The 14,861-nt window shown below is 42.1% G+C and overlaps 1 protein-coding gene across 2 annotated transcripts in view; it reads right to left on the bottom strand.

The window, feature by feature from the left end:
• The window catches only part of VPS13B (vacuolar protein sorting 13 homolog B), a 779,806-nt gene that overhangs the window by 24,585 nt on the left and 740,360 nt on the right, over window positions 1-14,861 (bottom strand). For both annotated transcript variants that reach the window (XM_068984062.1, XM_068984063.1), the window contains exon 54: window positions 3,499-3,617. In XM_068984062.1, the coding sequence (XP_068840163.1) occupies window positions 3,499-3,617 (119 nt within the window). The remainder of the gene's footprint in view (window positions 1-3,498; window positions 3,618-14,861) is intronic.

Genomic DNA, 14,861 nt, shown 5'->3' on the forward strand with positions numbered 1-14,861 from the left:
TTCTAAAAATTTATGTCAAATCAGGTAACTTCTTCATTCAAACAGATCCATTGACTTCCCCGTTTCACTCAGAAGAAAACGAAGCCCTGCGCAACACGTGCCCTCCTTCCAGCCATCGCCTGCCTGGCCCCGGGCCCTGGTTCCTCCTAGCTCACCCACTGCACTTGGCCCGCCCTGGCCTAGTCCCTGGCCCTCCAATATGCCGGTGTACTGCTTCTGACTTCTGAACTGGCTGTGCCCTTTGTCTGGAGAGTTCTCCCCAGATAATCGTGTTACTAATATCCCCTGGCTGTTTTCAAGTCTTTGCTTAAATGTCAGCTTCTTGGTGAGGCTTACCTATACCAGTTTTTCAAAACTATCCTCTTTCTGTTCCTACAGCCGGGTAATTCCTGGTCCTGACCAGGCTTTGTTTTTATTGCTGCAGAACTCCAACCTTCCACTAAACCATAAAATTTCCTTTTTTATTATGTTCGTTCTGTCCTCCCATTGCACACCTATGAGAATGTGATCTCCTTGGGAGCAGGGACTTGGGACTGTTAGGTCACAGGTGAGAATAGCACTGGCATCTAGTAAGCACTTGAGAAATACTTGCTGAACAGATGAATTAAGGAAACACAAGTAAATGCTTAGATCTTTCTTATTTCTACCACTGAATGCATGGTTTGTTGCTACTGTCACAAACAATGCCCTACTAATGCCCTATATAAAACATTCCTGAAGCTGTGTGGGCTTGAAATCCTGGCTTATGCAATTCAAAATTTAGTCTTTGGTTCTATTACACTATTAATTAGTTTTTACAAACTCTTCTGGTCAAAGGAAACCATCTACCCAACCTATTTGCAATATTATAAATTCAAATTAATCATAATATGGCAAGGTCCAAATTAATGAGTTTTTAACCATATATGAAAAGCAAGGGATTTAGAAAAAAAAGAGCTTAAACAAATGTATAAAAGTTGATGACACTATTTTATATTTTAAATTAAAATTTAAATAAATTAACTTTCTGATTATAAAATATGTTCTTATAGAAATTAATAAATAGAAAATCATTAAGTAATCACTTATAACTGTACATCTATTAACAACTTTGATTCTTTTCTTTCCAGTGTTATTTCTAGGAATGTTTTCTGTATGTATGAGAATGTGTGTGCATATATGTACTTAAGTGTGAATATGTGTGTGTGTGTGTACATAATTAGAATATATTTGCATATTCAAATTTATATTTGCTTTATTTTAGATTCATCACATGTATTTTTGTATCCCACTAAAATCCTATAATGGTATATTCTGTGGATATAGCATTTTTTGTACAACTATGTATCATCTGTTTCCCTGCTGACAGGATCTGTACTCTGAATATTTTGCCATTATAATTAGTAATGTGATCAAATCTCTCTGTATATCTTTGCCTACTTCTCTAATTATTGCTTTAACTCTTAAGTTCTTAAAACTCTTAAAAGTAGAATTTCCAAGCCAAAGGGATTTTAAAACTCTTAATATATATTACTAAAGTGCTTTCTAGAAAATAGTCACAATTTACGATGGATGTGTGTGTTTTCATCACTCAGTCATGTCTGACTCTTTGCAACCCCGTGGACTGTAGTCCGCCAGGCTCCTCTGTCCATGGAATTCTCCAGGCAAGAATATTGGAGTGGGTTGCCATTCCCTTCTCCAGGTATATGATGGAACATCATTGTTAATTCAATATGTAATGTCTTATTTAAAGTTTTCATTTCTTTGGTTATTTGTTTTTCCACTTCCCAGAATTTTCCAGTTGTGTTTTTTACCCTTATTTAGTTTTAGAAAAGGCAGAGGAACCAGAGATCAAATTGCCAACATCTGCTGGATCATCGAAAAAGAGAGTTCCAGAAAAACATCTATTTCTGCTTTATTGACTATGCCAAAGCCTTTGACTGTGTGGATCACAATAAACTGTGGAAAATTCTGAAAGAGATGGGAATACCAGACCACCTGACCTGCCTCTTGAGAAACCGATATGCAGGTCAGGAAGCAACAGTTAGAACTGGACATGGAACAACAGACTGGTTCCAAATAGGAAACGGAGTACGTCAAGGCTGTATATTGTCACCCTGCTTATTTAACTTCTATGCAGAGTACATCATGAGAAACGCTGGACTGGAAGACGCACAAGCTGGAATCAAGATTGCCAGGAGAAATACCAATCACCTCAGATATGCAGATGACACCACCCTTATGGCAGAAAGTGAAGAGGAACTAAAAAGCCTCTTGAGGAAAGTGAAAGAGGAGAGTGAAAAAGTTGGCTTAAAGCTCAACATTCAGAAAACGAAGATCATGGCATCGGGTCCCATCATTTCATGGGAAATAGATGGAGAAACAGTGGAAACAGTGTCAGGCTTTATTTTTTGGGGCTCCAAAATCACTGCAGATGGTGACTGCAGCCATGAAATTAAAAGACACTTACTCCTTGGAAGAAAAGTTATGACCAACCTAGATAGCATATTCAAAAGCAGAGACATTACTTTGCCAACAAGGGTCCATCTAGTCAAGGCTATGGTTTTTCCAGTGGTCATGTATGGATGTGAGAGTTGGACGGTGAAGAAAGCTGAGCGCCGAAGAAGTGATGCTTTTGAGCTGTGGTGTTGGAGAAGACTCTTGAGAGTCCCTTGGACTGCAAGGAGATCCAACCAGTCCATTCTGAAGGAGATCAGCCCTGGGTGTTCTTTGGAGGGAATGATGCTAAAGCTCCAGTACTTTGGCCACTTCATGCAAAGAGTTGATTCACTGGAAAAGACTCTGATGGTGGGAGGGATTGGGGGCAGGAGGAGAAGGGGATGACAGAGGATGAGATGGCTGGATGGCATCACTGACTCGATGGACATGAGTCTGAGTGAACTCCGGGGGTTGGTGATGGATAGGGAGGCCTGGCGTGCAGCGATTCATGGGGTCGCAAAGAGTCGGACATGACTGAACTGAACTGAACTGAATTTTTGGAAGGAGGGACTATCTTCATATTATTCCTACTGAATTATAAGAATTCTTTTAAGTTAAGGATATTAACTCTGGTTCATATTTACAAAACCTGATGGCAACATTCAGGTCAAAGCGGGGAAATGTGACTTTACTTTTGCTGTAGCTCTCATTGCTCAGTCTAATTACTGATTACTAGGTGGTCATGTGGACAGAGAGGCATTAATCTGTATTTCACGCTAACGATAATGTGTAATTCTAAGATGCATGTCTCAGTCTATAAATCAGTTCGTTAAACTTACCAGAGAAGAACTGGAAGGCGTACCCATGGAAGATGATATATTGCTTCTTCTTATGGGTATAGTTAAATGCTAATAACCATATCCTTATCGATTACAGAATAATTAACCAAAAGCTTTATACACACACACACACATATATATATATATATATATATGGATAACAAAAAATGGTGACCAGTAGGTTTACAACTTTATAAATTGACACTTACCCTACTGCTACTTGGATACTAGTTAAGCCTACCTGTTGGTATTAGTTACGACAGGCCCAGCTTTTCCTTCTGGGGCCATGTTGATGAAGACTGTGCCACAGTGATGGACGGTGTCCACGTACACATATCCAAAGCCAGTCAGAAACACAACCTGTGAAAAGAACATTCAAAATCAGGCTGGGAAGCAATACAAAACACTGTTGAAAAGGCTTCAAATATCTTCAGTTCTGACTCAATACCACAAACACTTGCTGGTATCCACGTGTATAGGCTATTCAGCTGACTTGAAAAAAAAATCAGATCCAGATTTTCAATATCCAGCTGTAAGGTTCATAGGAAAAAAATGATGGATGACAGGGCATGAGTGTCTTCATTCTCTCCTTCTCTGGAATTGGCAAATAATTCTGCATGGGCTGGAGACTAGCCATTGACCAGCTTTATGTGTGCATATGAATCTCTGGGGGGGAAAAAAAATCCCTGAATTGAAATGCGATGTGCAAAACCTTTCAGGCTTTTGAGTTTTGACTTAGCTACCATAATGATGCCCTTCTGTGCTGTGGACACCAAAACATACCTGAAAACCCAACAACAAGACATGTTATAATCTCCTCAAGGTCCCTTGCATAAGTTGGAACAAGAATGTCAGGTAATTTCATTTGCTTGGAGTAAAAATTGATTTTTCTTCCATGAGGAGGTGGACTTAGACTTAAAAAAGAGTTCCATCTCAGAAGTCAGGTGCCAGGCTAGCAGAACAGATGTCCTTTCAGCATTAAATACCGATGTTGCTTAAATGGATAAATATTTGAAAACAGAACTATTTGAAAAATAACTCCAAGAACATCGTGTTCACAGCCAGCATTACCTGAGGGTAAGGGCAAGAACCTCCTCCTGTTTGGGAACACTGATGCTGACGATGTATATTATCAATTCAGTCCACGCCTGGGCCCTTTTTATTATTAGAACAGCAAATAAAAAGAAGACAGACTGAAAATTCCTGGATGAAGGAACAAAGCTAGGTGTCTGCTTGGCATGGGATGAATGTGTTCTAATTTTGACCAAATGAAGAGGTACCTGAAAGAATGTACACAGAACCACAAGAGTCTGTGATTCTCACCCTTGGATGTGACTTCAAGGTCACTGGGCTTCTTTCTTATACTATGGCCCCTCCTTCAGAAATCCTGATCGTCTTCAATATCCAGGGCATCTGGAGGTCATCTCTGCCTCCCTGTTTTCATGTCCTGCTCCGCCAACTCCTGCAATAGCCTTCTTTCTTATTCTACGGCTACTGCTCTAGCTCAGACCCTTGTCCGCTCCTCAGCACCATCTGTGCAGAGAAAGCACTGTCCCTCTATGCAAATCCTTTCCAAATCCTGTGTATCTTTGCACATACAGGGTGTTGTTACTCAGTCACTAAGTTGAATCCGACACTCTTTGCAACCCCATGGACTATAACAAGCCAGGCTCCTTTGTTCTCCGCTATCTCCTGGAGTTCCTCAGATTCATGTCCATTGAGTCGGTGATTCTATCTCACCATCTCCGCCTCTGTAGCCTCCTTTTCCTCCTGCCTTCAATCTTTCCCAGCATTAGGGTCTTTTCCAGTGGGTCAATTTTTGCATCAGATGACCAAAGTATTGGAGCTTCAGCTTTAGCATTAGTCCTTCCAATGAATATTCAGGGTTGATTTCCTTTAGGATTGACTTGTTCAATCACCTTGCAGTCCAAGGGACTCTCGAGAGTCTTCTCCAGCGTCACAGTTTGAAAGCATCAATTGTGTGGCTCTCAGCCTTCTTTATGGGCCAACTCTCACATCCATACATGACTACTAGAAAAACTATAGCTTTGAAAAGTTATACTGGAAAAACTATCGTCAGCAAAGTGATGTCTCTACTTTTTAATACACTGTCTATGTTTGTCATAGCTCTTTCCAAGGAACAAGTGTCTTTTAATTTCATGGCTGCAGTTGTTCTCTATCCGCAGTGATTTTGGAGACCAAGAAAATAAAATCTGTCACTGCTTCCACATTTCCTCTTTGTATTTGGCATGAAGTAATGGGACCACCTGCAATGTGGAAGACCCAGGTTTGATCCCTGGGTTGGGAAGATCCCCTGGAGAAGAGAATGGCTACCCACTCCAGTATTCTTGCCTGGAGAATTCCATGGACAGAGGAGCCTGGAGAGCTACAGTCCAAAGAGTCAGACGTGACTGAGCAGCTAACACTTTCACTTTTCACAGAGGGACTGGATGCCATGATCTTAGTTTTTGATGTTGAGTTTCAAGCGAGCTTTTTCACCCTCCTCTTTCACCCTCATCAGGGACACCCTATTCAAGGAAGATATTCTGTTTTTTCTGTTCTTTTCCTCAGATTGATACCTACAGCTACATTCCAAAAGCACATTAACTATACTTCGGTTTCATCACCAATCTTATTGTTTGTACTACTGTCACCGGTTTTTATCATAGACTCAATCACTAGATTGTCAACTTTTTGAGGGCAGGAGTGGAGTTAGTTTGTATTCTCTATGGACATGTTTCCCAAATGGATCATTTTGCAAAAACATCTGTTTCAAAAGACTGTATCCTGAATTTGCCCTTTCTGTTCCAAGATAAGAACTGAACTTGACAATGATAAAATGTGGAAGGCAGCCAACCTAAAAAATGGCTCAGCTCATGAATCTAAAACAAAACAGACATTGTTTGAGAGCCAGTCACATTTATAAAAGCTATTATTTTATATGATATGTAGAGTAAGTCAACTGCTTTGTTACTAGGTTTACAGACATGGGATTATTCATTTGCCACAAGCGTTTTAAAGGTCTTAACGCTCCCATCTCCATTCCTTCCTCTCAAGGACTGTCCTAACTTCAGAGGATACCTTAGGGTTTTAGCAGAGAGTGTTAAAAACCGAAACTACCACCGCTCAAAGTAGGGAAGGTACCAGAAGAGGAAAATACTTATTGTTCAGCTCATTCTCAAAGCTGTCTGCAGGCCTTATGAAATGAGGATTTATTTACTTCCCAAGATAGTAAAGATAAAGAAGCTGAGGGTTTCCATTAACTTTCCAGGAGACTCTGAATGCAAGCAAATTAACCTAAACCTTTAAGGTATTTCTTCTGGCCAAAACCTTGGACTTGGGAGAGAAATGCTGCTGGGTGTCCCTTTTAGTCATCACTGAATGGAAGGAATGCAGACTTTAATTCTTGGAGCCTACTCTTGCCTCTTTTCACATGGAGAGAAACCACTCGCAACATCAAGCATTTGGTACAAAGTGAGTTCTAGGGACTAGAGAGTTAGGAACGTCAGTGCCAGAAGAATTAGGCACCTACACCCTAGAAATTAAAACAAATCCTTGTCTTGGTCTGGTGGTTTGATCATTTAATCATTAATTAAATCAATGATCGGATATTTAAGGTGAACCCACAAAGAGCTCCTCACTGAGGCAGGCACTGAGAAGATAAAATCACACCCTCGGTTGCTCCCAGTTTGGTTGGTGGAAAAGCCAAGTACACGGATAATGAGATAAGAGCTAAAAAAGTTCCAGGACAGCAGTGTATATTTTTCCATCTTAGAGCATTATCCACCATGGTCATGAGGGCAGCACTTTTGTGTGCATTTTCTTCAGTCTTTACAACCAGCACTCAGTAAAGAGCTGAATGGGCGTCAGCTCAAGGTGGCTCTCGTGGTAGAGATTTCTAGTGTTCACCCACGCCCAGCTGCCCTCTCCTTCCAGGCGCAGAGCAGGCTTACACCCGTTAGCCCCTTGCAGTGAGACCAGGCAATGAGACCAGCTTTGGCCAACAAGCTAAAGGCAGTATTGACAGGTGTTAGTTTCAAGCCAAAGGGTAAAAGGGCAAGACTTTTCCCTGAGCTGCAGAGACTGAACAAAAGCTTTATGTTCCACATTAGTAGTTGGCCATATCCACTTGGATGCTTGTTTTTCGGTAAACTTTATTTTGTATTGGGGCACAGCCGATTAACAAGGTTGTGACAGTTTCAGGTGGAACTGAAATGGGCTCAGCCATACATATACATGTATCCAATCTCCCTCAAACTCCCTTCCCACCCAGGCTGCCACACGTCATTGAGCAGAATTACCTGTGTATACAGTAGGTCTTTGTTGGTTATCCATTTTAAATATAACAGTATGTACATGACTGTTCTTTTAAACACAGTTTTACTGGAACTTATTTACATATGGACTCCATCTAACAACAGAGTTGAAAACTGGTTGATAGAGACTATATGCTTTGAAAGCCTAAAATATTTACTATTTAGACCTCAAAGAAAAAGTCTGTTGATTCCTGTTCCAGGTGGTGGTTATGGTAGATTATTCTCCATTAGGGAATTGCACATCCCAGGGTCTATGCCTTTGTTTAATCCCTTCCTATACTGATATGAAGCTTGGCTTTGTGACTTTCTTCAGATAATGGGATGTCCGCAAGCATGAGCCAAGAAGTGTGAAAAAAAGCTTGCTTTGGGGGATTTTCCCCCTTGGCAACCATGTGAGGAAGCCTGACTTAGCCTTCCTATGGAGGAAAGACCACGTGGTAAGAGAGCTACCCAGGCTTCCTGGATGAACTCCTCCCCTGCCAACCCTCCAGCCAAATGCAGCTGCATGGGCTCATCCTGCAAAACCACCACCCAACCAAACCCTTCAGATCACTGCTGTGTCAAGCCTCCAGGCTTTGGGCTGGTTGTTACAACGGGGTAGACAGAAGATAGTGAAGCCTCTGTCAACCTGGGTCCCTGACTTACCATGAGGACAAAGCCGTTGATGACAAACACTGGGATACAGCACGAGCAAAAAATCAGTGCTAGGACTGTGATAGACAGCATGGTGTAACCTAAACTAATGGAGGGAGATATCAGTAATGCAAGTAGGGTTCCAGCAAAACCTAAAACGGGAGTCTGCTTAATGCTGTGTACGTGTTCAGTCACTTTAGTCGTGTCTGACTGCGACTCTAGGGACTGTAGCCTGCCAGGCTCCTCTGTCCATGGAATTCTCCAGGCAAGAATACTGGAGTGGGTTGCCATGCCCTCTTCCAGGGGATCTTCTCAATCCAGGGGTCGAACCCGAGCTGCCTAAGTCTCCTGCGTTGCAGGTGAATTCTTTACTGCTGAGCCACCAGGGAATTCTGGCTTAACGGTAGCAGTAGAAATTGATATTGAAAGCTACAAAAATGGGAATTTATGTTGTGAGTGGCAAGACACTGAGTGAAACTGTTGTCTAAGATTACTTGGGAGGCAGATTATAAACCTAATAGATTTGTAGCTCTAGAAGATGAGGTTTGAAAACAAAACATTAGCAGTGTGTGTTGGCTGCTGCTGACTGCACCTGGCAATGTACTATGAAGAAGAGATGAGCTCAGGAAAGAACTGGCTGGTTTGCAAAGATAAATTAAAGAGAATAAAGAGATTCCAGAAATCCAGAGCTTCACAAAGGCAGTAATGCTTTTTAAAATTTAATCTTTGAACATGAAGGCAGATTAATACTTAGACTTAGGGCTACACATAGGCATCAGAAGTCACTGTTGAAATTTTTTACTGTTAAAGTTACTCAGAAAAAATTTTAGAATGACTGTTTACCATTGCCACAGAAGCTCCCTTAAATTCAGAGAGAGGTAAGGAAGCAAAATAGTATAGAAATATGTCATTAAAAGGACCAAGGATCTAGTTATTACCACATGGGATTCTCTGGAATCAAACAGATGAGAAGCCCACTGAGTTTCTGAGAAATTACTACTGCCTGATAAACTCACGAGCCTAGACTAAAAGAGTTTGTGATTGATTATTCGAGACTCAATGCGACTCCAGATGTAGCCAAGGAGGGTCTCTGAGCATGGACCAGGGAAGAGAAGGATGATGGTGAAGGAGCTCTTCCATTTGCAGAGACACAACTTAGAGATTATTCCTTGCTTCTGAGATTAAAATCCCCAAGATATGTGCTTAAAAAAATTTTGGAACTGTTATGGGTAAGAGCATGTGCACGTGTCTCGTTCTTCCTCTTTCCAATCTGGAGGAGTTCTTACTATTTTCTGTCCTACAATTTGGCAGGGTGAGGGGAGCCAGTGAGCTTATAGGTCTCTAGTTGAAAAGGAGCCATATACACACTAAGAAAGCATCACTGAGAAATACTGGATTTCCACTGGGGTGTGGAGACTGGTTAGCAACCTGGGGAGCAGAGTTATTCTAGGCAGAGGTTGGAGGTGGGGTTCAGTTCAGTTCAGTTGCTCAGTCATGTCCGACTCTTTGTGATCCCGTGGACTGCAGCATGCCAGGCCTCCCTGTCCATCACCAACTCCCGGAGTTTACCCAAACTCATGTCCATTGAGTCAGTGATGCCATCCAACCATATCATCCTCTGTCGGCCCCTTCTCCTCCTGCCCTCAAGCTTTCCCAGCATCAGGGTCTTTTCCAATGAGTCAGGTCTTTGCATGAGGTGGCCAAAGTATTGGAATTTCAGCTTCAGCATCAGTCCTTTCAATGAATATTCAGGACTGATTTCCTTTAGGATGGAGGTGGGGTAGCAGTGGAGAATGAATTAAGTGATTGATGGCAAAGGGGATATTTTTAATTATTATTGCAGAAGAAGCTAGTGAGTCCTATTCAGTGCTGTCATTTAGTTATTTTTGACTTTCTTCACCTCATATTGGTAGTGTGGGCGTGTGTGGAAGGTTATAGGCAACAAATAGCGACTTGCTGCTTTGACCACAACACATCTGGGGAATGGTCTGTGTTCTGTCACTCTTGTCTCTGTTAGCGCACCCAGATCAGTATGACTTTAGAAAACCACTGAGGCCTACATCTGCCGCCCACTTAGTACATTATCTTTTCCTACAATTACAAATAAAGGAACAGGGTAATATAACCTGTGCTTTTTACACATTCAGTTACTTTTATAAATATTAAATTTATTTACTATATTTATTGCTACTAGAGATCAGTGGAGAAATAACTCCAGAAAGGATGAAGAGACAGAGCCAAAGCAAAAACACCACCCAGTGGTGGATGTGACTGGTGATGGAAGCAAGGTCCGATGCTATAAAGAGTGATATTCCATAGGAACCTGGTTCCATGAATCAAGGCAAATTGGAGGTGGTCAAACAGGAGATGTCAAGAGTGAACGTCAACATTGTAGGAATCAGTGAACTAAAATTTAGGACTGGAATGGGTGAATTTAACTCAGATGACCATTGTATCTATATCTGACTATATTTATATCCAACAAACATTTTAATTTTTACTTTACTGAGTAATTAGGTTATAAGGTGACACCTGGGAAATAACTGAAAGTATTCTTGGAAGTCCATCTCTTGTTCTTTCTCTCCCATTCTCTCTCTCTTTTCTTCTCCTGACAGGCTATGTGCAATAAACCAGGGATAGTCAAGAGGGAGTTACATGGAATCCCAGCACTTCAGTTCAGTTAAATAACAGGCATTCCTATTATTAAAAGTCCTTAAGTCACCCCTCCTATGATTTGTACTAATTCCCTCTGTCACTGGGCTCCAGTCCCGATCATGGTACACTTGCTGGACTTCATCCCTCTTCAATCCTCTTTCTTTTACCTGATTCATTTTGCCCCACCTCACATGTTCACTTCTTTTTGGATGGTCAACTTTGTGTCAGCTTGATTGACCACTGGGTACCCAGATGAAAACATTATTTCTGGATGTGTCAGTGAGGGTGTTTCCAGATGAGATGAGCATTTGACTCAGTGGACTCTGCAGACTGCCTTCCCCAGTGTGGGTGGGCATCGTCCAGTCCACTGAGGGTCTGAACAGAACAAACGGTGGAGGAAGAAGGAACCTGCCCCCCTTTCCTGCCTAAGCGCTAGAGCTGGGACATTTCATTGCATCTTTTCCTGCCCTTGGACTGGAATCTACACCATGGTTCTCCTGGGTCTCTGGCTCATCTATGGCAGACTGGGGGATGTCTTAGCATGAACTGATCTGAAGAGGTGATAAATCAGGCATTGTATTTGTTCTGTTGATCTCTGGCAAAAATTTGTAAGACATTTCACCCTCTATTTTGGGAAGAAATAAATATAAATTTTACTAATTTTATGAAATTAAACTAAAATTAATAAAAGGCTTCCCTGTAGCTCAGTTGGTAAAGAATATGCCTGCAATGCAAGAGATCCAGGTTTGATTCCTGGGTTGGCAAGATCTGCTGGAGAAGGAAATGGCAACCCACTCCAGTATTCTTGCCTGGAGAATTCCATGGACAGAGGAGCCTGGTGGGCTACAGTCCATAGGGTCGCCAAGAGTCGGACACGACTCGGCAACTAAACCACCACCACCCAGATCAAATAGTTTGTAAAAGAGTATCATAAGAAGGAAAACCCTGGAATAGAAGAATTCAAGACTTGAAAGGGAAGAAGAGATTTCCATACATGCTATGGGATTGAACACTGACCCACAGAGGGAATAAGGAAGTGAGATGTGGTCTACTTGGTTGCAGGCAGTGATTTGTCTTTAGCAGCCAAGTGGCCTGGAGAGACTTTTCTGGCTGGACTCTGTTTTACTCACCACTGTGTTGGCAGTTGTGGAGGCGGGTTTGAGGGTAGGAAGCTTGACAATGGAGAGACTCTTTAAGTGGCTGTTGTTAAAATCTGACTAAGGGGTGATGAATAAAAGACTTGAAGTGGACCCTAGTCACAAAAAGAAGGGGAAGATACAGAGATCCTTCTTAGGAATTTATGCCAGAACTTGTGGAGGAAGTGAGGGATAGGAAAGTACTGGGATGCTGCAGGAAAAGACGGGCTTGGAAGTCAGACAGTCCTGGGATGGAGTCCCAGGCCCACATGCTCTGTGCAAGTTAACCTCTCTGAGTTTCGCGTACCATCTACCTGTGCAGACTAATGACAGTATTTGTGTAGAATGCTTGACATAAAGCAGGTATTCAATACGAGTTCATATCAATGTTACTGAAGGTTTTAACACTAAAAAAATGGGGGTGATATTAATTAAAGCAGAGACTCTAGGAGAAGCTGGTTTGAGGGAACAGAAAATGAGCCCTCTGGTTTCAGATGATGATGGCGGTTTGAAGTGTCTGTAGGTCTTTTGGGCAGAGATGTCTGGTGGGTAGCTAGAAACACAGAGTTGGGGCTTGGGAGGGATGACGTGGCCAGAGATGAGATATCTGGGAGTGACTGGATGATGGGAGCTAAAGCTTGGAGATGAAGTAGCTCTCTGAGAGAGGAAAAGAAGGGGGAAGAATTTCCAAGATAATCAAGGTAGAAAAGACTGGAGGATGAGAAGAAGGAAATAACAGATATTCTGGGTGTAAGTCTAGTCCAAAAGTCTGTCTAGTCAAAGCTATGGTTTTTCTAGCAGTCATGTGTGGATGTGAGAGTTGGACTATAAAGCTGAGTGGTGAAGAATTAATGCTTTTGAACTGTGGTGTTGGAGAAGACTCTTGAGAGTCGCTTGGACTGCAAGGAGATCCAACCAGTCAATCCTACAGGAAATCAGTCCTGAATATCCACTGGAAGGACTGATGCTGAAGCTGAAGCTCCAATACTTTGGCCACCTGATGTGAAGAACCGACTCACTAGAAAAAGACCCTGAGGCTGGGGAAGATTGAAGGGGGGAGGAGAAAGGGACTGTAGAGGATAAGATGGTTGGATGGCATCACCGATGCGATGGACATGAGTTTGAGTAAGCTCCAGGAGTTGGTGATGGACCGGGAGGCCTGGCATGCTGCAGTCCGTGAGGTCAGAGTCGGACACGCCTGAGCAACTGAACTGACTGACTGAAGTCTTGCTTCTGTACGTTGTTGTTATTGTTCAGTTGCTAAGCTGTGTCCAACTCTTTGTGACCCCATGGGCTGCTAGCATACCAGGCCTCCCCATCCCTCACTATCTCCCGGAGCTTGCCCAAGTTCAGGTCCACTGAGTCAGTAATGCTACCCAACCATCTCATCCTCTGTTGCCCTCCTTTCTTTTTGCTTTCAATCTTTCTCAGCATCAGGGTCTTTTCCAGTGGGTCAGCACTTCGCATCAGGTGGTCAAAGTATTGGAGCTTCAGCATCAGTCCTTCCAATGAGTATTCTGGGTTGATTTCCTTTAAGATTGACTGGTTTGATTTCTTTCTCTATTACTAAAAAATACTTTAGAGATATCCCTTCTACCAAGTATCTTTGGAAGAAATGGTGATTCAACTAGAACAAACTGTAAACACATAGAAGACTCTTGACCAGGATACTTGGCAGATGTCAGAAGTGGATGCCAATCTGCTGATATCTCTTCTGGCCCTGATAATGCAGGGGGGATGGGGAAGGTGACGGAAGCAAGCAAGAAGCCAAAACATCTGCCCCACACATTTTATAAGTCAGATAGTCCCTTGCATCGACAACCACTTCTCTATGTAAAAAGTTGGGGCTGGAGGCTTATGAAGTCTCTGAAGATGATCACATGCTCTTTGAGCATTAGTGCTCAGCGTTACCTCCTGTCTGATCAGCACCAAATGGGCTAATCACACATTTGAGTCCTGGCTCATCAGGGCATTTACCAAAGTGTCTCATGATATTCTTGTAAGCAAGATAAGAAATATCTTATACAGTATAGTTTAAAAGTGCTTTTATAGATGCATTTTCTTATTGAAGAAATATGGGCTAGATGAAAGTACAGTCTAGAGTGTTACTGGCTGGCTGAACCCACGCATTAAGGAAGTGTCTCGTGATTCACCACAGCACGTAGACCCTGGACTTGTCCCGTTCAACATATTTATTAATAACTTGGATGAACACATAGAATGCAGGTTCACCACATCTACAGATGACCTAAAGCTACTAGGGATACTTAATAGGGTGGATGACAGCATCACAATTTTTTAAAAGTGATTTCAACAAGTAGACTAGGCCAATAGCAACAAGATTTAATTTATTGGGGATAAATGTAAAGTCCTGTCACTGGGTTCAAAAAGTCAACTGTACAGCAAGTCGTATGATAAAGACCTGGAGGATGTGGTTGACCACAAGTTCAATAATAACAAACAGTCTGAACTCATTAATAAAAAGCTAACTCAATCTTCTACTTTATTAATGGAAGCATAGGGAGGTAATAGCTGGTTAGACCACATTTGGAATAGTATGTGTAATTCTGGCTGCCAGACTTTTAAAAAGGAACATAACACACTAGTGCGTTCAGACCAGGGTAACTGTGGTGATGGGTCTGGAAATCACATTTACTGAAGGAATGATTCAAGGAACCAGAAATATTTGGCCTGGATAAGGGAACAGTTAGAGAAGATGCTGAAGCTGCCTTCAAATAATTGCAGTGTTGCTGTATTAAAGGGGAAGTAAATACTCTGTGATGCCTCAGGGGGTTAAACAAGGGTGGGTAAATGGATGGGACAGAGTGTAGCTTGACACAAGCCAAGACTTTCTCATAATCATT

The sequence above is a fragment of the Capricornis sumatraensis genome, chromosome 11 (genome assembly GCF_032405125.1).
Source record: "Capricornis sumatraensis isolate serow.1 chromosome 11, serow.2, whole genome shotgun sequence".
Lineage (NCBI taxonomy): Eukaryota > Metazoa > Chordata > Mammalia > Artiodactyla > Bovidae > Capricornis > Capricornis sumatraensis.